Raw genomic sequence first — 24,473 nt, forward strand, 5'->3', positions numbered from 1 at the left:
TCATATTTCCTGTCATTTTGAAAACTGGAGCATCATGTGAGGCCCAATAAAATATGCAGGCTGGCCAGGATAGCAAATTGGGATTTTTTTATGACAGAAAAGAATAAAAGGGTTCAAATTCCCACTGACCTCCCTTACTGGCGACAGCTTCGCAGATAGAGTCCTCTATACATTTCTGACAAGGCCGACAGCTGTCAGTTTGGGTGCCTCTCTGGTATTATATAGTCTCCCCGACCCAGAATACTTTATTTTACACGACGCTGCACGGAAGAAACGTGCGGGCTCCCCTGAGCTTCAAGGTGGACACGAGTAACACATTTTAATGTAATTGCTGCATTACAGCGAGACCTCGCCTTCGTCATGCTAATCAGCTGATGTAAACGGAGTGTGTTTTCTTTAAAAGTGTCAGCCCCAGGGCCAGTAAGCTCTGCCTCGCCGGCTGAACCAATGGTGAGAGTCTAAAGTTACCACCAAGATCACACCTCTGCTTTGCCCATCATGAGATTGCCCCGCGCTGCAAGGCCAGGATTCCAGTCGCCCGCTCGGATTACCTTGCCATTAGAGGCTTGAGCTGGTCCACATGAAGCCATCGGCCACACAAGCCACAGAGTGAGGTATCTGCCTCCCGCGGTCCCAACTGGCCAGTTGCAAAAGCAGAGAGTTTTCTGAGCCAATCCAGATGCTGCTGCCTTACTTTTCATGTTATCAAATAGAATGATAGCAGAGCCAGGATTGGCTGGAGCAGGAAAACCCAGCGCTCCTCGGGCAACTGAGGGGTTGTAGCTACAATCCTCACCTCCACCTTACGAACACTGGACATGTAGGAATAGCCTCAAGTGCGCATGTCGGTTTGGACACAGAAGCACCCGTCCAACCAGACATGCGCACTTTACAGAAAACCAAGACTGCTGTGAAGCCCCACCCACGCCTGCCCTTTCACTCCTGATTGACATATAAACTAATTTAATCTTATATTGATTTACTACTGTAGCTGGTGGTGGGGAGGCAACAACTGTAAGAGGGCAACGCTTTAGCACACCAATATGGCAGTCGTCCAAGGTTACCAGCACAATAAATGTATGAGGGGACAGGTTTACATTGAAAATAAATGTGTGATGGACACTTAATGACAATAAATGTGATGGAACAAATACTGGCACAATACATGTGCGATGGGAGAATTATTTACATAATAAATGTATGACGTGACAAGATTACTGGCACAATAAATATGTGATGGGGCCCTTTTACCGACAATAAATGTGCAAGGGGACAAATAATGGAAGAATATCGAAATAATTGGACAGTGCTGGTGAGACGAAACTGTTTGCTGTACTCTGAAGATGGGATGACATTAAACATGACCAAGATCATTGCTACAATAGTTGTCTGAGGGGGTGTGGTTACTAGTACAAGAATAGTAAAAGGGCAGTGCGGTAAACAAGGTGTATCAGCTCATGTGGGTGTTAAGAGTGAGGATTCTCTCTGCTCCAAAAAGTGGATTTTAGTAGAGCAAAAACCAGGTAAAGGTTCTCTCATAAATATGATAGAAGTGTATTGCTCATAAATATGATAGAAGCGTATTGCTCATAAATATGATAGAAGCGTATTGCTCATAAATATGATAGAAGTGTATTGCTCATAAATATGATAGAAGCGTATTGCTCATAAATATGATAGAAGTGTATTGCTCATAAATATGATAGAAGTGTATTGCTCATAAATATGATAGAAGTGTATTGCTCATAAATATGATAGAAGCGTATTGCTCATAAATATGATAGAAGCGTATTGCTCATAAATATGATAGAAGCGTATTGCTCATAAATATGATAGAAGTGTATTGCTCTCATTATACACCTTTTTTTTTTTAAATCAAAAACAAATTTCGCAATATGTCTGCTTGAAACAAAAACCCAAGAGGAATAAAACAGATACCGGCTAAAGGGGAAAAACATGACCAGACGAGATATATTTGTAACGAAACAGGTCGGTCAGACCCAACTTCCTCTAATGGTTCCTGCTATGCAACAAAACCCTGCTTCCACCAGACAGTGACTCAACCAGAACAGTCTCAGCTGAGAGGCCCACCCGAGGTCAGGGAATAACACAGAACAAGGCCAGTCACGAAGATTAAATGGGTGCCAGACACCCCCACCCCATCCACTGACTAAGGCAGGGTAAAACCATGCATTGAACTGGAAACCCACAATTCAAGGTTTATTCCCTCGCATGGTCAGACTTGCCATTCAGGCAAAGCATTTCCTGGAGGGCTGCAAGCTAAGCCACCCATAAGGATGGGCGTCAAAATCAGGCTGTCAGCGCATTTAGTAAAAGTGGGTCCAAAAAGTGCACATTAGAGTACAATTGTTTGCATATATGGGCTAAGTTTCACATTGGGGTAAAGCAAATCACCCACTACTCCCCCCTCCCCCTCCAAACCTGCTAGCGAAGGTCAGGCTCACTTGTGGCATGCATAAGGATTAGGACCGCATGACATTTCCGCCATATCGCAAAATTCATGTTGCGCTGGTTATGCTAAATTACACCGTTATGCCATGTTTGAGGGCTAAACTAGCACACAAGCATAGTGCCAACGCGAACAGCAACTGGCTTTTCGCAGCACTCTTGCTTTTCGAGTATCATTTTGAGCGCAAACTGCATCCTCACTTTCAAAATGGCCGCCAGTGCTGCATAAACTTGCATCATTTTTGCAGATTAGGATGCAGAGTGAAGGGATTTTCACCAGAGCTCGTTTGGGGTCCCAGGCCGGCTTTCTTTATATGCAGCTTGGGATGCCTCTGAGTAACCTCGGTACTTCTGAGGAGAAAGGGGATAGGAACAGTGTACAGACAAAAAAAGCGATGCAGTTAAGGCGGCATTCAATCAGGTGGAGGGCGTTCCTGTGGTTGATGTTCTGTGATTGCGGCAATGTGGTACTCATACTGCTGAGCCGAGTTGCAGGCAAACCTATATGCTGGGGCGGATGTAGTACATTCTCAGGGCTCGACAAATCCACTCGCCCGCTCGCATTTGCGAGGGAGAATGGATGAGGACGAGCTATTTTTAGGTCCTACTCGCCTTTTCTGGCGAGTAGGAAATCAAACTAACTTTTGTCTTCCCTCTTTAAAAACAGAGCAAAAGTGACAAGATAACACGATTAAAGGCATTTTTATTGATCACAAAGGAAATGAGCAATAATTTCCATGGTACTAGACCTGCAGGACTAGTACCATTTTTCGGATTTGTCGAGCCCTGATTCTATGTGGCCTGTAACGACATTGTGAAATTGTTGCTGCCGCCATGTGGGCCAACGTTTGAGCTGCAGCACTTGCTAGAGCATCTGTTAAATGAATCACTACATGATGCGTGGGCTGCCCATGGAGATAGCTTGGTTATCTGGGAAAAAAATATTCCAGGAACTATTTTTTAGGTCTGGCTCGACAGCGCAGTGGTCAGCAAGATTTATTGCAAGATTTATTGTTATCCAGTTTCTCACAGACACAGAGCAGGCTTGGTCACCACCCAGAGGGGTATTACCATCTCACTTCATGCTAATGGCTGTTTGGTGTATAATACCACCTTCCAGGAAGGGTTTCTATTTGTACTTACGCCAGGGCTATAGGAATTGTCTGATTTTGTGGTTCCATTTTCTGCATCAATACGGATTTGCCGCAGAATCTATCGTCTGCTGCATAATCTGCAGATTTTAACAAAAAATGAATTGGTTCCAGTTCATACGGATCAAAAGTTACTAAAAACGCTGCAACGCATACTGCCCCGCAGTGGATTCCCTTCGCAAAGTTTGATTTGTGACCTTTCTGTTGCTTATTGCTGTATTTTGGTATCAAGTTGATACGAATTAGATTAATCCTTTTCCCAGAAATCGTTAATGTGTACAAACTACAAGATAATGTAGCAATACTATCACAACATTTGCTGCATTACACAGCATAATTTGCCTTTTCTTGATGCATAATTTGTCTTACCCTTCTGCATAATTTGGTCTTAACCTGTAGCATAATTCCAGGGTCCCCGTCTGTGAGGGAATATTTTATACCTCAAAAGTACACTCAATCGCTGCGCTGTTTATCGCATTTTTTGTCTCCTCTGCGCATATTAAGCAGAAAATAAATTACCGTCTGCTACTTTTTCATAGCTTTGGTAAAGCTAACATGCAGACTTTAACCCCTTGGCTGCGGCCGGAATTCTGCATCTGTGTGGCACATTCCGATCGCGGGCGTGGTTATGACGGCTTCCCGGCCGTCATAAGCACACGCCCACCGTAACTCATGACGGCCGGGAGCCGTCATCAGCACGGAACGGGTTAATATCATAAACCTTTGTACATGTAACACGTAAAAATCATTTGAGGATGCCTTTCTTTACAATAGGCATATTAAACCAGACCAACTGGAATTGCCAATGCTTGTTTTCACATATTATGGCTATTTGCAGTGACAAAGTACAGTGCACTAACAACTCTCGTAAAAAAGGTGGTGCTGGTAATTATGCGGCTCAGGTGATAAACTCCATGTTTTGAGTGCTTTTGGCGTTGTACTATGGAGACAGCTTGATCATAAAGGGGTCGGAAGCTTGATGGGCCATTTTTATAACGCGTCCTGGAGAAGTCCCAAAGTTAGCTGACTTGGACTGAAACTAGCTGTCATTTGCTTAGGAGAAGCTCTTTAATTTGTAACTGAGTGTAAGAGAGAAGTGCTTAATCTCGCTTGAAGTGGTCGGTGCACGCCTCAACAAGGCAGACAGACAGGTCCCTGCCTATAGTACATATTCAACTGTACCCTACACGTCGTAGGGAGACACTCCAGACCCCATCATACCCTGCACGCTCTACAGTCCATCCGCCTGTGACCATGCTCAGGCTAAGCGCTCTCTTGAGTAAAATGTTTTGTGGGAGCCCCCACAATGAGGACAATATCTCATCCCAAGTACTGGATATAATGTGAAGTGCTGCAGGGATCGAAAACCATGGTGGTGGGGCTCCAGGGCAGTCCTCCTAGGAAAATGTAGGCATTTTAGTCTCAGTGGAGCCTTTTAAAATTACCACAAGTAAAAAAAATATTATTTCACCGCAAGAGAGACAAACCGTTTAAGTGGCATACAAAGTGTAAGGCGAGCATAATGAAACAAAAATCCAAGCACTTTGTGCTCTGTTTTTTTCTTACAATAAAACTAGCAAAACGAAATTGCAAGTTTGTGTAAATGAAGACGACAAAACTGAAGGCTTCACCAAATGGGGTCGCACACTGCTTATACACCAGCGGGATCGCCCCTAAGGACCATGGTAATTGTAGTACAGTTTTCTGCGATGCATCTTCTTTCGAATTCTCGAGTATCTTCAAGTCTTCACCATCCCTGTACACGTGTTTCAGGGTATTTACCCCTCGTCAGCAGGGATTAGGCCATCTTCTAGGGTTGCTGTGTGCTGCCAAATATTACCAGGTATAGTACCACACAAGGCACGCAGGTGCGGGGTCCCGAGCTCGTCAGCCCACGGCTCCAAAGAGCACAAACTTTCACCAAAAATCCAAGCACTTTGTGCTCTGTTTTTTTTCTTACAATAAAACTAGCAAAACGAAATTGCAAGTTTGTGCAAATGAAGAAGACAAAACTTAAGGCAATTTGGTGGGCAGTAGCATTACTCAGTTCAAGGAGTAATTTACAAAAATGCATGCATACTCATTTCTCACATTAGCCTAATTACCATTTCAGACATGGCAATGATGAGCAATGTTCCTTCTTAAAAGCACTTTTGCCAAGTGCTTGGAAACTGCTCTCAGTTTTCAGAGACACTCGAAGCCTGCAGGCAACACTGCACAAACTGCAGCCTGGAAACCAGAAATGTAGACGCCTTAACACTACACCCTGTAACTGTGCAGGCAGCGTGCGTGCACAGGGTACACACTGCACTACGTCACTGTACACCACCCTGTGCAAGGTACACATACTCTCCACACAGGGGCCAGCACCAAGAACAGGTCTTCACTGCATACACAGCACTTGAATGTTCATTTATACTCAACATCTGAGCAGGTGGTTTAATCTGTGTGGCGAGGCCAACAGGCTCTATCACACTCTACAGAATGAACTAACTGCAGGCATCTAAATTATTCTGCACTTACTGCGGAAGGGGCACCTACCGTGGGAGGGGCCCCCACCTGCACTCACAGGTACTGCAAGTAGGGCTGCAGGGAGTGCTGTAGCACCCCGAAAATAACCATGTTGGAGTTCAGAAGGTGAATGAAACGATAAAGAGGTCTTTAACCCCTCCGATGCTCATTACGAGGTCAGCTCGTCATGGCCTGTGGAACGCTCACACGCGGGGATAATTCCCCTGCTGTGCGTTCCATTAAACGGGTGTGGCCGCGACGAGCTCAGCTAGTCATGAGCACACGAGCGGCGACCTCGTCATGAGCACCGGGGCGCTGTGCGAGCGCTCCGTCCCCCAGCACAGCAGGGGAATAGCCTCAGAAGTCAAATGTCAGGCAGACACAATGCTGCTTATTCTTTTAACAAGGAGACTGGCATTTACTTTTCTTACCCAGACTTCAAAATTTAGAACATTTTGTAAAGTGAACTAACTGTGTCAGCCAATCGTTCTGGGGAAGAGGAAGCGTGAAAGAAAGGAAAAGCTGTAGGAGGTCAGTTTTTACTAACACAAAATTTAAATACCAGTAACTGCACAGTAGAAATATTTCAAAATATACCAGCAGTTAGGAAAGCACAAAGGAAGAAATGTTTTGTAATTCTCAAAAAGTGATGGAAACCCAGATCTTCCCACGATCAAATTTTAACACTTTACTTGGTGATGTGCAAACGATAAATATTTGTTGAACCTCGATTTTCACACTTTCAAGTTAGTGTGCGATGTTTTTGAGTAAATCTGCAACTCAGTGTACATTTGAGTGCCCATTTCAATGGATGTGCTGCTTGGAAAGGACGGTGTGGTACCACACCAAATTTTAGTAATGTATTTGCTGTAAAATGCTTCACCAGTTGCATACCTCATCTTACCCCTCTCCTGCTGAATGGGCGTGGCTTGCTTACTTCACTTGTTCTTTGATTGACACTTGGACTTTTCACAATCCCTTTGACTTCGGTGATGGAACACTGATTGGTGGCACCCCCCCCCCTCCCTTCTGAAAATGGATTCAGCTCCACTGTGTGTGGGGCCTCCGCCCACAAACTGGCTTAACCGGTTTCCCATCATGCACCGGGCAGTGCGTGTGCTGCTATGTACAATTGTACAAGAAACAGGCAAAGCGTTCTGGTTTTTTACGATACGGGGTTTTCCAGACACCCTTGCATCACAAAGGAGTGGGAATAAACAACTATTTCCGGCTCGCGGCTGGCCGGGCCTGTGTTGAAGAAACCACATTTTTGCACTTAAAACAGAGGAGTGGATAGGGTCGGACTGACATCACCCCGCAGGCCTCCAAGTTCAGAGTCAAACTAAACCAGCCGAGGTATAAAAAAAAAAAATGATCACACGTTTTAAGATTTCATCTAAATCTAGGAGTGTAAACAAACAAAAAGTTAGTAAAAAAAGTCAGTCTTTACGAGATTTCCTGCAATCATGTCACGGCTCACACGTACAGACCCCCCTTCAGATTTTTAGCAGCCATTTGAATTAAGAGCTGAATTATTTCACATGTGGACATTTTAATGTACTTACTGTCATTGTACTGTATTATAAATTCATTTGTTTATAAAAAAAATACTTGAAACCATAAAAAAAAGAAATTAAGAGCTGGAGAGGGTTGGATGTAAGAAGCCATGTGAAAGTAAACATGGGGTTTTGAACCCCACATGTTGAAGGCATTTAGAGGGCCCTTGAGGACTTCCGATAGATCGGGAACCGCCAAATAAAGAATGCTGTTTCTTTGACTGACATTTCTGACCCTTTGTAGATGGGAAACCCCTCTGAATTCTTCGAACCATGGCAAAAACAGCCAATTTGGGCTGACAACCCTGAAATGGTAAAGCGCGCTTAATGGTCTGTAAAAATTTTAATAAAATACTTTGAAATTTAAAAAAAATGCAAAAAGGAAAAAAGAAAACAGACAAGCCTGACTGAGCAAGGACCGTCAGCCCCACCGGGCTGTGCGTGATCGAAAACCCTTCATGGCGCACAAGTTTACCTGTGACTGCCCCTCGTGGTCCCCATTGTACCCTCTACTGCCCCAGGAAAGAGGCGACGATAGGCTCATCCTCGAGTGCCTCGGGATACTCTCTCGAGGCGCTATGACAGATAAGTGAGCTGCTGCCATCTGTCCTTTCTGTCTGGCAGCACCCAGGGTGGGGGTTGAAGACCCGGGCCCATGCCCTTGGGGGCCACCGGGCCCATGCCCTTGGGGGCCACCGAGACTGGCTAAGATTGAGACCGGCCGCGTGACCTGAAGCGAATATCAGGGCACAGATAGCACACTGCAAAAAAACAAACCCCAAAAAAACCACTACATACAAGCAGACATACGTGCACCTGCGTGTGAGGGTCTCATCCATGAACTGCACCGCGGGTGGCTCCCAACAAGTGGGCAGGACCACCGAAAGGGTCTTCAGCAGAAGCCCGTGTGCATACTACCGGTCATAGCTTTGGACTCTGGCAGGGCCGACTTGGGCATTCATGCTTTCAAGGCTCTTCAAGTGGCTGTAGGTGCACTGGATAATGGTATCACCAATTATTTAAGCACCAAGGAGCTTGTGGCCTTCATTACATAGGAGGCCAATATTTATGGGAACGGAGTAGTACCAGCTCCAGCAACAGCAGGAAGACGTGGGCTCACCTTGGGGCCACTTCCACTCCCTGGCCACAAAGTGCCTTTACACACACTACATGGGTGGTAGGGGGCGCAGTGGAGCCAGTCAAGGGGCGCAGAGTACGGTTAAGACTCAGTGAAATATCACCTGATGGTGCAGAGACCCGTGTATAGCGCTCCGAGTCCACCTCCTCGGCCGCTCCCTGCACCCTGCAGTCCCTCTCAGTGGCTCCTGTCACGGGGCCTCTGGGGTGTCAGGGCGCCCTGCAGCAGCCCCCACCTCTCACTGGGCGGGTTCGGAGTCCTCAGGTCACACCTGCAGTCAGCAGGAGCGCAGAGACCCCCACACAGGGTCCCCCGACACTCGGGTAGAGGGGGAACCAAGGATCCGCTCTACAAGGGGCTTCAAGCCACCACCTTCACATTAGGGCATTTTTGGGGTGCAGCCACACATTGCACCCACCGCAAGGATTAACCATTGGCCGCAGCCAGTAGGCCAGCAGCGAAGGTGTTGAGATGGAACACACTGCAGAGGGTCCCACAGAGCAGAGAAGCCACTGTCTGGGCCCCGCTTACATTAGGGGGTCACCAGGACATGCCCCAAACTAAGAAGATGGGACAAAAGCCACAAGGAGGTTGGAGGGCTGCTCCAGTCGGCTGCGGACGTTGCTGGCTGAAGGCTGGTGCAGCGGTTGCATCGTCCGTCTTCAAAGGTTGAACCAGAGTGAACAGAGCAAATAACAACGGTCCCACAACCAGCAATAATAGCGCTTCACGAAACCCCCTAGCGCCAACAGCAGCAGGACGACCAGAAGGTACTCGAGGCCGGAAGTGTACCTAACTGGGGGGGTCATAAACGGTGAAAACTGTGAGCGATGCCAGCGGCGTTCACATAGGCAGGAGGGTACGGAGGGGGGTGGGATGGGAGAGGATGGGGGAGTAGGGGGGGAGGGAGGGGGCGCCAGCCTCAAGAACGACGCACTCTGGTCTTGTAAAATCTCAAAATACACCTCGGCCCTCGAGGGAATCTGCGCCGATGGGACCTTCTTTTACTTTTACTGGGGCACCTACATACTAAGAAAGAAGGTAGCGCCTACGGGCAGCTGCGGGGTTTATGAGGCACTAGGCTAGGGCTATGCGTCTGTACGTGCGGTAGGTAGTAGATGCGCTCAAATGTACAACTGTTGGGGTATTACTCACCTTCGCCTCACTCAGAACCACCTAGCATTCAGAAAGCAACTTAAAACTTGGATATTCGACAAGTAATTCCCCACCCTTCTTCAAGCGCCTTGAGACCCTCTGGGTATGTAGCGCGCTATATAAATCATCTGACTTGACCTGACTTGACTTGCTGGGGAGTGGGGAGAAGGTGCGGTCCGAGCCGGAAGGCGCAGGGGATGGGGAGTCCGGAGCAATGTTTCTGCCTCTTTCCGTAAAGGCAGGAGTAGGGTCCCAGCCTCGGATGGGGGCACCGTGTGCACAGTGGGGGCTTTCTTTCCCTGCACAGGGGACCTCCCGTCGCATCAGGTGTGTGAGATGGGGGTCTCAGCCGGAGAGGGGCTGCGCAGCGAGAGGGTTGTTTCTTGTCTGTGCCCCGCTGTGAAAGATGCAAGGAGTTCAACTCGGGCGGGCACAGAAGACCCCGGACAGAGGGGGGGAGTGGGTATCCCTGAATCCACCAGCGCGGAGGCGCACGGGTGGCCGCGGGCGGCCTGGAGTGGGGAGAGCAGGAGGGGGTGGGGGGCAGGGGCTCATGAGAGGGCACCTGTGACTGGTCACCGTCAATGTGCGAGGGGGGAGACCGCGGAGGGCACTGCCACCGTCAATGTGCGAGGGGGGAGACCGCGGAGGGCACTGCCACCGTCAATGTGCGAGGGGGGGAGAGACCGCGGAGGGCACTGCCACCGTCAATGTGCGAGGGGGGGGGGGGGAGACCGCGGAGGGCACTGCCACCGTCAATGTGCGAGGGGGGGGAGAGACCGCGGAGGGCACTGCCACCGTCAATGTGCGAGGGGGGAGACCGCGGAGGGCACTGCCACTGTCAATGTGCGAGGGGGGAGACCGCGGAGGGCACTGCCACCGTCAAGGGCACTGTCAATGTGCGAGGGGGGAGACCGCGGAGGGCACTGCCACCGTCAATGTGCGAGGGGGGAGACCGCGGAGGGCACTGCCACCGTCAATGTGCGAGGGGGGAGACCGCGGAGGGCACTGCCACCGTCAATGTGCGAGGGGGGAGACCGCGGAGGGCACTGCCACCGTCAATGTGCGAGGGGGGGAGAGACCGCGGAGGGCACTGCCACCGTCAATGTGCGAGGGGGGGAGAGACCGCGGAGGGCACTGCCACCGTCAATGTGCGAGGGGGGGGGAGACCGCGGAGGGCACTGCCACCGTCAATGTGCGAGGGGGGAGAGACCGCGGAGGGCACTGCCACCGTCAATGTGCGAGGGGGGAGACCGCGGAGGGCACTGCCACCGTCAATGTGCGAGGGGGGAGTCCGCGGAGGGCACTGCCACCGTCAATGTGCGAGGGGGGAGACCGCGGAGGGCACTGCCACCGTCAATGTGCGAGGGGGGAGACCGCAGAGGGCACTGCCACCGTCAATGTGCAAGGCGGAGACCGCGGAGGGCACTGCCACCGTCAATGTGCGAGGGGGGAGACCGCGGAGGGCACTGCCACCGTCAATGTGCGAGGGGGGAGACCGCTGAGGGCACTGCCACCGTCAATGTGCGAGGGGGGAGACCGCGGAGGGCACTGCCCACTGCCACCGTCAATGTGCGAGGGGGGAGACCGCGGAGGGCACTGCCACCGTCAATGTGCGAGGGGGGAGACCGCGGAGGGCACTGCCACTGTCAATGTGCGAGGAGGGAGACCGCGGAGGGCACTGTCAATGTGCGAGGGGGGAGACCGCGGAGGGCACTGCCACTGTCAATGTGCGAGGGGGGAGACCGCGGAGGGCACTGTCAATGTGCGAGGGGGAGACCGCGGAGGGCACTGTCAATGTGCGAGGGGGGAGACCGCGGAGGGCACTGTCAATGTGCGAGGGGGGAGACCGCGGAGGGCACTGTCAATGTGCGAGGGGGGAGACCGCGGAGGGCACTGTCAATGTGCGAGGGGGAGACCGCAGAGGGCACTGCCACCGTCAATGTGCGGGGGGGGGGAGACCGCGGAGGGCACTGCCACCGGCAATGTGCAAGGCGGAGACCGCGGAGGGCACTGCCACCCTCAATGTGCGAGGGGGGGGGGAGACCGCGGAGGGCACTGCCACCGTCAATGTGCGGGGGGGGAGGGGGGGAGACCGCGGAGGGCACTGCCACCGTCAATGTGCAAGGGGGAGACCGCGGAGGGCACTGCCACCGTCAATGTGCAAGGCGGAGACCGTGGAGGGCACTGCCACCCTCAATGTGCGAGGGGAGACCGCAGAGGGCACTGCCACCCTGAATGTGAAACAGGGAGGCCTTGAGGGCACTGCCACCATCAATGTGCGAGACCGGAGGGCACTGCCACCCTCAATGTGCGAGGGGGGAGACCGCGGAGGGCACTGCCACCCTCAATGTGCGAGGGGAAGAGTGTGGAGGGCACTGCCACCCTCAATGTGCGAGGGGGAGACCGCGGAGGGCACAGCCACCCTCAATGTGCGAGAGGGGTGCCTGGGAGGGCACTGCCACCCTCAATGTGAAACAGGGAGGCCTTGGAGGGCACTCCCACCGTCAATGTGCGAGAGGGAGGCCTTGCGTTCTAGAGGGGGTGAGGTTTCCCCCTTCATGTTTACAGCTGCAGTGCTGCCACCCACGCTGAGCCGGTGTCTTCCGTAACATTTCAGTGAAAGGCCCGGTCAGTGTCTAATCCGAGGGGGGCGCACTAGTGAGGGGGGGGGGGGGGGGGGGGAGGTTAAAACCCATGGACGCATCCTTCCAGGACTGATGCAAAACCCGTCCAGTAAGCGAACCCTACGACATGTAAGCTTAATAAGCGTGCATATCGCAGGCCACGTCACATCGAATCCAAACCACCAGTTACCATGCAAGCGCGCGCCACAACCCCTCTTCATGAAATCTATGCGCAGAACTCCAGGTACCAAACCACGAACACGAGGACGAGTCAACGGATCGACTGCATCCATCGTCATCAACCCCGCCGCACTCAGCCTGGGGTCCCCGAGTGACGTCTGCATCAATCAGTATCCACCGCCCCCTAAACATGTCTAGTCTGACAACATCAAAACACCTCTGCCAACCTCGAAGCCCTCTCTGGGACGGTGAGCGATGCCTGCTAAAACTTGGCGATGAGACACACACACTGAGACACAGACACACACAACACAGACCTACACACCGACACACAACACCCCCCCACACACACACAAACACACAACACCCCCCCACACACACACAAACACACAACACCCCCCCACACACACACACAGACACACAACACACAGACACCCCCCACACCCCCCCCCTCCCCCCCACACCTAATGCTGCAAATACGAGTCCAACAGACGGGGACAAGTCCATTGTGCCTCCAAAACATACAGGATGTATACAAGCAAAACACCAACTTCGTGAAAAAAAGACCTCGCCTAACTGCAAACAGAACTCTGCCCCCCCCTAAAAATATAACACCTGCCTCAATAAAACGTGATGGAACACAAGAAAACACCTGGGAGTAGGCAGACGCATCCACATACAGTTGTAGTCAGATTCACAGTGTACCTTTACTGTAGAAATTTAGGTGAGACTTTTACAGGGTAATAACGAAGCGCCTAGAAGCACCGCCGTGGGGCGTGGTGTTCGTGGCAGGAAGACTCCCGGCGCGCAGGCCTACCAGGGCCCTCTTTTACTTCTGCAAACGAGCGCCGTCGAAAGAGGAAGCGCCTCGCATGAGAAGCGAGCCGCAGACTGTTACTTCTCGGTCTTAAAACAGGAATCATGAGTCACGCTCAGAGTCTGCGCGAGTGTTTAACACTTCGGTTCCAAGTATCGACCGCGGCGCACACCTTGCACCGCCCACAAAAGGCAAAGCAAGACCGAAACCGCAGGCCTTCAACGGGGCAAGCAACCAGCTACCTGCCACAAACCCCTCCCAGGGCCTTCAAGGGGCTGATCGCATATTCTAGCCACACTCTTCACCAAAGAGGGTTAACCAGGTGGCTGGCGATAAAACCCATCTGGTTCTTCAACACTGCAGGGCATCCAGGTGGCTGGCCATAAACGCCAAGTGTGCCTTCAACAGAGTGGGACATCTATGTGGCTTGTCACTAAAATGTGCCAGTCCCTATAGAGAGAGAAAACTAGATGGCTGGTCACCAACTCAAACCATAGAGGAGTTTGCCTAACGTCTTCTAGGGCCTAATTTCTAGGGCAGTCGACCTCAAATCTGGGTTCGAGTCTCGGCAAGGATGCTGAACATCCTGTGATTCTGGGCAAATCACAATCTCCCCGTGCCTAACAAAAATGAATGTGTCCTCATGTAATGCAACTGGTGCTATGTAAAGCGCTCGGATACCCAATTCGGGTCAAGTCTGCGCTATATAAAACTATGTAAAATAAAAATAAATACCACGCCCTCCAACAGAGAGGCCAAACCACATGGCTCGTCACAAATTTGTTCCACACCCTACGAACAGTGCAGGTCATCCATGTGGCTTGTCACCAAGCTGTACCAGGCCCTTCAACAGATTAAGTGCCAACTAAGTGGGTTGTGCCATTTCCTTTCCACACCCTCCAGCAGAGAGGACCAACCAGGTGGCAGATGACAAATCCCCTCCGATTCCTTCAACAGAAAAGGACATCCAGGTGGCTGGTCATACACGTCATCTGTGCCTTTAACAGAGCGGCCCATCCGTCTGGTGTCACCAAACCATGCCCCGCCCTTCACCTGAGAGGGCCAACCAGGTGGCTTGTAAATTCCATCCGGTTACTCCAGAGCACAACATCCATGTGGCGTGTAAGCGATTCGTTCCAGGCCCTCTACAGAGAGGGAAAACCAGATGGCTGGTGACCAATCCCTTTCAAACCCTCCAACCAGAGCCGCCACCCTGGTGGTTGGCCACAAATCCCATCCATGCCCTCCAACAGGGCTATGAAAAAGCTTTAAAAAGTTTACATGAAAATCCCTTCCACTTGGGCCTTTAACCTGTTTAGACCTAATTTCACACAAAAGAGCCTAAATGTGGACTCCTTCGAGAATCAAAAGTACAGCAGAGAGCTAAGGGGACTACGCTCCGATTAGGTGTCCTTCATGACAGTGTAACAACTGAAAGAGGTAGATAGATAGCTGTAAAGGTGGACAGGTAGACAGGTAGAGGTGGAAATATAGGTGGACAGACAGAGATAATGGCAGAGGCAGAGATATATGCAGCTCTGATTCAAACTCTGCATGGCTGCTCAGTTTGGCTTTAACCTCGTTCAGATATCTGGTCTACAGTACTGGTAATACTAACCGTATAAATAAATGTGCAAAGCTAAACTATGTCTAGTTTCAGTCCTTTAAGCACCTCGTCTTTTACGCCAAACCCCATAATTTCAGCTCAGGCCAAATTTATATCCAGGCACTGTATCAACTTCCTCTGCAGGCCCACTAAAGTCACTTCCATAAGAACTGTGTTATCCACATAAATAATAGAAATCTGGGGGATACACCCGACGTGTGAAATGCTCGCCAAATACCCGTTAAACAGCAGTGGGGTCAAATCAGTCAGTCTATCCCATCAAATGCTGACCAGAAGTCAGCAAAGTTTCAAAATGGCTCCACTCGTGCAGTTCACGTGAACTTCTGGGCCACGTGATCCAATACCTGAGAATGACCTGAGGAACCTGCACCGACAAGAAAATCTGCATGACATGGCACAAGAATAGCTTCCTCGTCCATCCGCCATGCCAACTGTCTGTATACCCGGCCTTTGCAAATATCTTTTCGCTAGCATCTAACAAGTTCAGAGGCCGCTTCGATACCATGATCACTTAATCGTCCCTTCTTAGTCTGTCAAACGATCTAGCCCCTTTCACGAATCGAGGCCATTTATGAAGTTGACTATACCTGAAAAGTAGTTTAAACAAGCATTGGCAAAGCAAATGTGTTTGCCTTTGAGAGGTTCTATTTTTGTTCCCTCTATTCTTCAGTAGTTGTGTGGATAATAAGTGTTGCTTGTTTGTGTTAATAAAATAGTTTTTAATGTTTTACTAATTAAGTGATGTATATTGGATGTTTTGTACGCCTAGGTAGACCTATTGGCTTTGCAAAAGTTTTTTGTCGATGTTAGCAAGCTGAAACATTAATGCCCTGCACTACTGCAATGGCATTGGAAACCATTACTCCGGATTACATAAGCCCCCTTTGGTAGGTGTTCCGGGAGCTGCAGTACGTGCTTTTGTTAAGCCATTCAACACAACACACAGCGGTTTGGTTCTTTCCGTAGAAGAGGGGGTCTTATTTTAGCCTCCATTCAGAATAGAAGATGTATGCATAAGGTATTTATAAACCTAAATGAGAGGCAGCGGAGCTCTGTGTATTGACAAGACAGAGCCATCACAACATATGATAGAAGTGGCAGCTGGTTTGTGGAGTACTGCTGATGCGGTTTGACGTAAAAGTGTGAATCAATGTTTGTAAATCAATCCCTTCTTGCAGTCTTCTCTGTCACCCTGTTAGTGATCTGGAGTCACGTGATTCAGCATGAAGATGATGAAGTAGACGGCTCAATAACAGCTTTCCTTCCTCCTGAACGTTAACTATGGAGCAGGTGGGGTAGCCGCAAGACTGTGCACTAACAGTTCCTATTTTGAAATCGAGTGCTGTAAAGTTTTGCGTTTGCATGTATGGTTGCGATAATTATTGTTAATGCATTGTGCCTGTGAGTGATGATTTGCGGTTTCACATCTGCATGTAGCTCTCCGTTGGAAACAGTTGTAACAAGGGTCCGCGAAGCTAAATCGGGACTCTGAGGGGAGGAGACGGAAAGAGCGGCCAAGCAGCGATGAGGGAGGGGGTGGGTGGTTGAAGAGGTGCCTTCGAAAGCAGCAAATGTGACAAGTTAAGGACAAGCTATACAGGGCTGTTTATTGAAACGGCGCAAGGAACATCAACACTACAAAGAAATAAAAAGGTAACCTTCCTAAAACACAGACTGAAAGAAATGAAAAAATAGTGCGCATACATGAACTGAAATAGACAAAAGTGAAAAGATACACGTAATAGGCCACTGCTCCATGGGAGAAAGCAAGACTCAAGAAGAAGGGACAAAAAATAGATTACCTACATAGAAGTAAGTTTTTGGGGCGGACACGTGAAGAAACATATCGAAAGCAATGGGCAGGCTGTAAGACACAGAGTGCATACAGCATGTCTTGAAGAGACAGCGCATGCGCTGCCTAGGCGAGACCTAAAAACTAGGCACCTTGCGAGGATAGTACCAATTTATGAAAACAGAAATCCTACCCGGACCCAGGCGGTGTGGGCTTCATTTCTTGTAACACTACCAGCACCTTCAGACCGTCTCAGCGCTTGAACTTGGAGGCTGTCCCTTGCAGCTCCCATATACTTTTGTTGACCAAAAACATGTCACCTCCTCACACTAGAATGCCAACTGTTTTATCACAGGGTTTATTTAGAAGTTAGTTTTTAGGGCTCGTCTAGGCAGCGCATGCGCTCTCTCTCCGAGACATGCTGTATCTAGGATGTAGGCTTAAAAAAACACCCATCTTTTTCATTGGTTCATCTTGCTATCCATTAGAAATGCTGGGTTTTCACTGGTGAATACACTTCACAGTCCCGTCTTTTGGGGTTTTGTATCCTCCCAGGAGGACTGCCCCTGCTACAAGCGTTAATACTCTTCAGGTTATTTATACTTTGATAGCACTCTTTTTGGGCCTGCCCTGCTTGTTTAGTGTTCTGCTTACTTGTGCAATGAAACTTTGATCCGCTTCATTTGCTTGCCGTCCCTCAATCTTCCCGTGCCTCCCCATCACCCCTCCACACAACACAATTCACAGGCCCCCACCACCCCTCGGACGCCTCTTCTCATTTTGCTTGTTTTTTCATTTGGTTAATTTACGCATGATTTGCAGTGCAGTGCCCTCATTTAATCTCCTTTTGCCATTTCCCCCAACCCCTCGCACAACTCTGCTTGCCCACCCCCACATCCAAGATAGCTGCATTGATTGCTTAAGTTATTTTAAACTAGTAGCTTTCTTTTATATAGTGAAGCCATCCAGGCACACGGTTGGGAAATTAAAGGATCAGCCCATAATCACAGGTTGTCGAGCTGACACCAGACTAACACAGATTCACAGCTCCCCAGTTGGCAGCTCTCACTGATGCACCATATCCTTTCCCTATCCATGTTGCAGGGTGCAGTACCCTATGTGGCCAAAAGAGGTCCCAAGAACACCTAGTGACAGCATGTGGTACTGCACCCTCACAAAACCACTTGCCCGCCCACTCCTCAGTCACTGCATTGATTTCTTAGCCTTATTATAAATTAGTAGTTTTCATTTATGTAGCGCAGATATCCAGGCGCTCGGGGGAAATCGACGGATCAGCCTATAAGCACAGGATGTTGAGCCGATGCCAGACTAACATGGATCCCCAGCTCTCGAGTCAGCAGTTCTGACCACTGTGCCATATCCTTTCCCTATCCATGTAGCCGGGTGCAATACCTTATGTGGCCAAAAGAGGTCCCATGGGACACCTAGTGACAGTCTGTGTTACTGCACCCTTTCACTGCTTCGTGCACAGTAGAAGAGTAAAGGCAAGACCAATTGCATTGCAAATGCTAACCACTCAAATTACTTCCGTTTTCACCATAATAATTTACCACTAATCCTTTATAGGTTCTGGAGTAGCGTGCTACTCGTCAAAAAAAGCACTTCAACACCCCATCAGGGGCAGCAAGCGCTTTATAAATGGAAACCTTTTTCTCTCTTCTATCCCTCCACTATCCTTCTCAATCCAAATAACTGACTAACATGTTGTCCACCACTCAAATTATTTTCATATTTCACTATACTAATTCACCACTAATTCTATATGGGTTCCGGAGTGCACGCTACTCACCGAAAAAGCGTTTCAACACCTCGTCAGGGGTAGTAAGCACTATATAAATTGAATTACAATACAATTTGAATCCACTTGCTTCCCACCTTTCCACCTCGCGCGCTCCCATCGTTGGATGCTGTGATTTCCCAGATAGTACTTTAGGGACTAGCTCACACCGGGGGTGCCCAATACAGATGTTTAGTGTAGATTCCACCTCATGCCTTTTTCTTTGACCACCCTGCCCTTCATACCTCTAACTCATGAACACCAAGCCAGTCTTGTCTTGATACCACCTCACGCCTCTTTCTTTCACTAACCTACTCTTCCTGCCTCTTTAACCCCCTGCTGCGGCTGGAATTCCACGCCGGTGCTGGACATTCCGATCGCGGGCGTGGTCATGACGGCTCCCGGCCGTCATCAGCACACGCCCACCATAACTCATGACGGCCGGGAGCCGTCATCAGCACTGAAGGGGTTAATTAATAAATAAAAGGCAGCCATATTTTGATTCCACCTCATAGCTCTTTCTTTCAACTAACCTACACTTCGTTCCTCTTTATCTCATGAACACAAGCCTGCCTTGTCTAGATTCCACCTCATACCTCTTTCTTTCACCATACTACACTTCTGCTCTCCTTATCTTGCTCTTATAGGGTCCTTTTCACCTCGCTTTCTGCCTTTGTTATGGTTTTCCTCAGACTTCTTCCTCCTTATTCCCACTACCGCTTTAGTCACTCGTGCTTAAGGTCATTGTCTTATAATGAAAACATGTAACAAAATCACAGTCCCAAAAAAGAAGAGTCCCGGTCCCCACCACCGGCACAAATTAAGCAATGCCCTACAGCACTCTTCGATGCGCCACAGTGCAGCTTCTACAAAGATCTTTCTATCCTCCTGTCACAACTTCTTCTGTATACTCAAACTCATTCAAAGATCTTAATAGATTCCGTAACCCCAATTTCTCCCCATGCGTCATTCGTACCTTCTGAAATTGATGTCATGATCCCATCAGCATTATCATTCCATCGGATCACTTACGTGACTCTGGATTCAGCCTCTATATGGTTTGCCTTTATTTTCTTTCGATTATTTCTCAAACTGCATTGATTCCAGGTGGTAACATTTACTTCTCAACTGTACTCCTATTACTACTTACTTGTTGTACTCGGCCAATAAAAGCCATAATCAGCCGGGCTACTAGTGGAAAACTTTATAACAGCTCCAGATGCTGGTCGATCACCAAACAATCCTAAACAGAGTCGTGTTCATTTGAAGGCAATCGCAACCATTGATGGTAGAACTTGGTTAACAAATGGAATGCAAGTCGAAACAAGCAGCCGTTCTTCCACATATCGTACGCCAGAGTTCAAGACTGCTGTAACGAGCACTCTTCGTCAATTCTGCGACTCATTTTTATCAAGTGAATGACGCCGCATTGCAAAAGCCAGAGTCGCAGACAGCGGTGGCCGCACCTGCAAATTTATAGGACAAGACGAGCCAGAACTGAAACCAAGGTTCTGGCTTGGCTCTATGCAGGAGCCAAGCCATTAGCAGATTTGGTGCGTACATCGCATAAAAAATGATGCAAAAATAGGACAGCCTATTCAAACTTCAAAAAAGTGTATTTCTTTAACATGCAGAAGCATTTCACCTGTACAGAGAACACCGTGGTGCAGAGTAGGATAAAGTGGCAATAGAGTGCAGTCATGTAGAGGATAATGGTGTAGATTGCAGTGGCGTGGAGTGGTGCAGAGTAGTGTGGTGTAAAGTGGCAGAGTGGAGTGGTAAAGCGTAGATTGCAGTGGCATAGATTTAAGTGGCGCAGAGTAGATTTGAGTGGCTTGAAGTAGATTGGCATAGAATGCATTGACGTAGAGTGGTGTGGTACAGAGTAGAGCCCATTGGGATAGAGTGCAGTGGCATAGAGGGTGGTGGTGTAGGGTAGAATGCAGTGGCATAGGGTGCAGAGTTGATTATTAGAGTGGCGTAGAGTGGATTGAGAGTGCTATCGCATAGAGTGGAGTGGTACATGGTAGAGTGCATTGACGGAGATTGAAGAATTGCAGAGTTGAGTGGAATAGAGTGAAGTGGTGCAAAGTACAGTAGAATGACCTAGACTAGAGTGGAGAAGAGCGCATTGGTGATGAGTAGAGCAAAGTGGCCTAGACTGCATTGACTGAGTAGAGTGGTATAGGGCAGCGAGGTGTAGAATGGAGTGCTGCAAAGTAGAATGCATTGGCGCAGAGTGCAGTGGCAGACTGCAGGTGATGAGGATGATTACGCACGACTACCCGTAGGCATCTCGGCGCTTGTACGAATACCGCCAAGGAACCCTTCCTGGCCTTTCCCTGTGAGGAGCCCACTCCTGGGGACCCCAAGGTGAAGTCAGGCATCCTCAGCGTTGTTGGGGCCGTTGTGGAGATTAAGCAAGCTATTGCCCAGAGGTGCAGAGTGGGACTCATGATTAGAATAGGCACCGAGGCGAGAATTATCAGGTCCGAGGAAATTGAGCCCGAGACCCGCCGAGGCGGGAATTGAACCCTGGTCCCGACCAGACTACTGCATCAGGGTCTGCCGCTCTAACCATTGAGCCACACTTCTCTACTACAGGTGCACAGAGTAGAGTACAGAGGCTTAGACTAAAATGGAGTGGAAAGATGCAGAGTAGAGTGCAGCGGCGTGAAGCGGTGCAGAGTGGAACAGGGTAAAGTGGAGTATGCATGGAATGGTAGCACCCTGCCATTAAAGACAACAGATCTTCCATTTAAATGCCCATTACATTTGCACATACAGTTTTACTGATAAAAGTATACAGCGCACAAACAATATTGTGTGGAAATATCATCACCTACTGTATTGATTTGTTTTGATCGTATTAAAATATGTGTTTCCACCACATAAAAGAATTACCCAAAAAATGTGCTTCATTTGTGCTTCTCTAATTCTGATGTTCTGAAATATCTGCTCAGTTAATTTACAGACATTTACATTTTGTTGCATGCTAGAAAAAAACATAACATCGTACAGCACACCCACAGTTGCCAACAGAATTGTCACCTAAATTCTCTCACTTTGAAGTCAGAGAAAGAAAAGTAAACACCAAGCTCCCTGGAAGACGGAGCTTGACATTTGACCTCGGTTTTTGAATGCACAGCAAATGTGACAAGATAAGAACAAGATTTAAAGCCTTCTTTACAGTAATTGAGCACTGGGGGAGGATACAGTAAATGGGGTTTTGGGCTACGGAAAGGATGAACCCAAGCTGGACAGCCTAAAACAAATTAAGCCAGAAAATAGAAGGCAAGCAGATGTGAGTTACAAACCACAAAGTCAATGGTGAGCAATGGACGGAATGCATTCCCTGTGATGCTTTCCGCATGTCACCAAGATGTTGTTTGCAAACCAGACAGCAGTGCTTTCAGGCAGGCTTTGACCTAAAAAGTACCCCAAAACTCAGACACTTGTGGAAGCATAAAAGAAGCATATCAGAGACATCGTAAACAGTCTAAGCTCCAAAGGAAGGACACACAGGAGATGGAAGGGCGTAGACAAATAAAACCTTAAAACAGAAATCAAGAAAATGAAAGTGACAAAGCAAAAAAGTCAATGGAAGGCAATAGCTGTTACTGAATCATTGGTTGGTTAGCAACGTCTCCAATAATGTCTTTAGTTACAAGACAGCTGTGCGGTCTTACCAGCTTCGATTTAAAGTGAAATAATGTTTCCCCAGGATCACACAATTTGACAAGCAGGGAAGCCGGAATTGAGTTTAGGTTATCTGGTCTCACATTTTGAAATTCAGTCACCAGATGTACATCTACACCCCTCTCTCTCTCTCCTGTTTTACTTCAGAGGTCACCGTTTTGTCTTTTAATCTTGATGCATGATGAGAAAAATTTACAAAACAGACCAGACTCAGGGCCTCAGAACCAACTACCAAGCCAAGAATGCATTAATTCGGGGCATCGCACCACAACCGCCCCACTCCTTCACCCCTCCCCCCACCTGATCTCTGAACAGGAGCCAATCAGGACATTTCCTTAAGAACTCATGACATATACACTAACTAGCCTTCACTGTGTGCTCTTTGGCACATGAGAACAAAGTCTCACGCAGAAGGCCTACTGTGAGTAATTCTCTATTGTGCAGAAGTGGTTGTTTCTGTATACATCTACATTCAGGAAGCAGACACCAGCACTCACCTAAAGCCCGCCCCTCGGGCAGCATAGTGAAGATGAGGAGGAAGAGGTGCAGCAGCTTGCCATGGCTGCTGGGCGCTGTCAGGGACCAAAGGCTGCCGCTGTCTGCCATCACCGCACCATGGTACATCTTTGGGGTGCCCTTCCTCCAGCTCCCAGCGCAAAGACCCGAAATCCAAAGCCGGGTGCGCGAGCGAGCAGACCGCCTGTAAGAACCGGAGAGAAACATTACTATGGGTGAGATCTGAAAAGGCCCCGGGAACCCCATAGGCTTCAATCACAAAGCTTTTTACACGAGTGTGCGACGTGCTCTTTAAAATTCAGGAGTAAATCGCGCCCAAGTCAGGAGTAAGGCACATTTAAGGAAAAAACTGCATTCTGCCCTCTTTGTTCAGTCTTTTTCTATTTTTCACCTGTAAAAACATCAACCGTCTCCATTTATGGATTCAAAAAAAGTTACGTGCAGAATACAAACAGTGAAGCACTTACGCATCAATTAATATTGTAAGACAGCTGTATACAACTAAACATGCTGCATTTTGATTGGCTCCCAGCCAGTCGATATCTACTCAGGAGATTTCCAGCTAGTACTAGGCCTGGGCGGTGAACTTCGCTCCGTTCGCGTTGTTTCCTGCAATCCGCACTCAGTGGAGCTCGCAGAGAGCAGAAATCTCCGCTTCGCGATGTGCAGCAGAGTTTTTTTGCCCCCGTTCGACATTGCGAATGGAAAGTTCGCGAGCTGCCGCTCTGGTAGAATTTCTACGCAAGCAGCAGGAATACCAGCACAAACTGCAGTTCGCTCTGCACTCCGCGGAACTTCGCTGAGTTTTTGGTAACTTCACAGAGTTCCCCGTAGCAAAACTCTGCGAACTACGCCCAGGCCTGGCTAGCACCCGACACTGGCTTTATTACAGCATCAACCTGCATATGGCTGCGCCTTCATCCCGTGTCATCTGCTTGTGAAGATCACAGCATTCTAATGAAGAACTGGAATGTTCACCTCGCTCACGGAATGTACCTGCCCGGGAGACATGCTGCTGGGGAAGACCGCTTCAGAACCATTCACTTCCTTGTGCAGAAGGCTGAATGCCTTCATGAAAATACCTCGTCAGCTACAAGAAATGAGTCCCTGAAAACCTTCCTTCCTTTTATATTACATTTTTAAACTGTCCTCATCTGTGAAAATAGTGTATTTCACAGATGTCCATGTGTTAGAAAACGAGGGCCCCATTTTTCGGACTGATTTACATGGTTACTTATTTTAAAATTCGTTTTGATTAAGCGTGAAAATAGTGCATAAAGTATACAGAGCAAACATTTTAATAAATAGTATATATTCAATATATTTTACTATTCCCTCATTTTCCTCACAATAAAACATGTTTTAGAGATCTAACCATAGGAAATAGGAAAGACTAAAAAAATAAAAAAAATAGCTACATCCACCTCTAAAAGAAAT

The 24,473-nt window shown here is 48.7% G+C and overlaps 1 protein-coding gene across 1 annotated transcript in view; it reads right to left on the bottom strand.

Annotated features, from left to right (window-relative positions):
• The window catches only part of SUSD6 (sushi domain containing 6), a 160,547-nt gene that overhangs the window by 59,786 nt on the left and 76,288 nt on the right, over window positions 1–24,473 (bottom strand). Inside the window, exon 2 of the mRNA XM_078659452.1 lies at window positions 23,018–23,220. Coding sequence (XP_078515578.1) covers window positions 23,018–23,144 — 127 coding nt within the window. The 5' untranslated portion in view covers window positions 23,145–23,220. The remainder of the gene's footprint in view (window positions 1–23,017; window positions 23,221–24,473) is intronic.

Source organism: Lissotriton helveticus, chromosome 9 (assembly GCF_964261635.1).
Source record: "Lissotriton helveticus chromosome 9, aLisHel1.1, whole genome shotgun sequence".
In the NCBI taxonomy this organism is placed as follows: domain Eukaryota; kingdom Metazoa; phylum Chordata; class Amphibia; order Caudata; family Salamandridae; genus Lissotriton; species Lissotriton helveticus.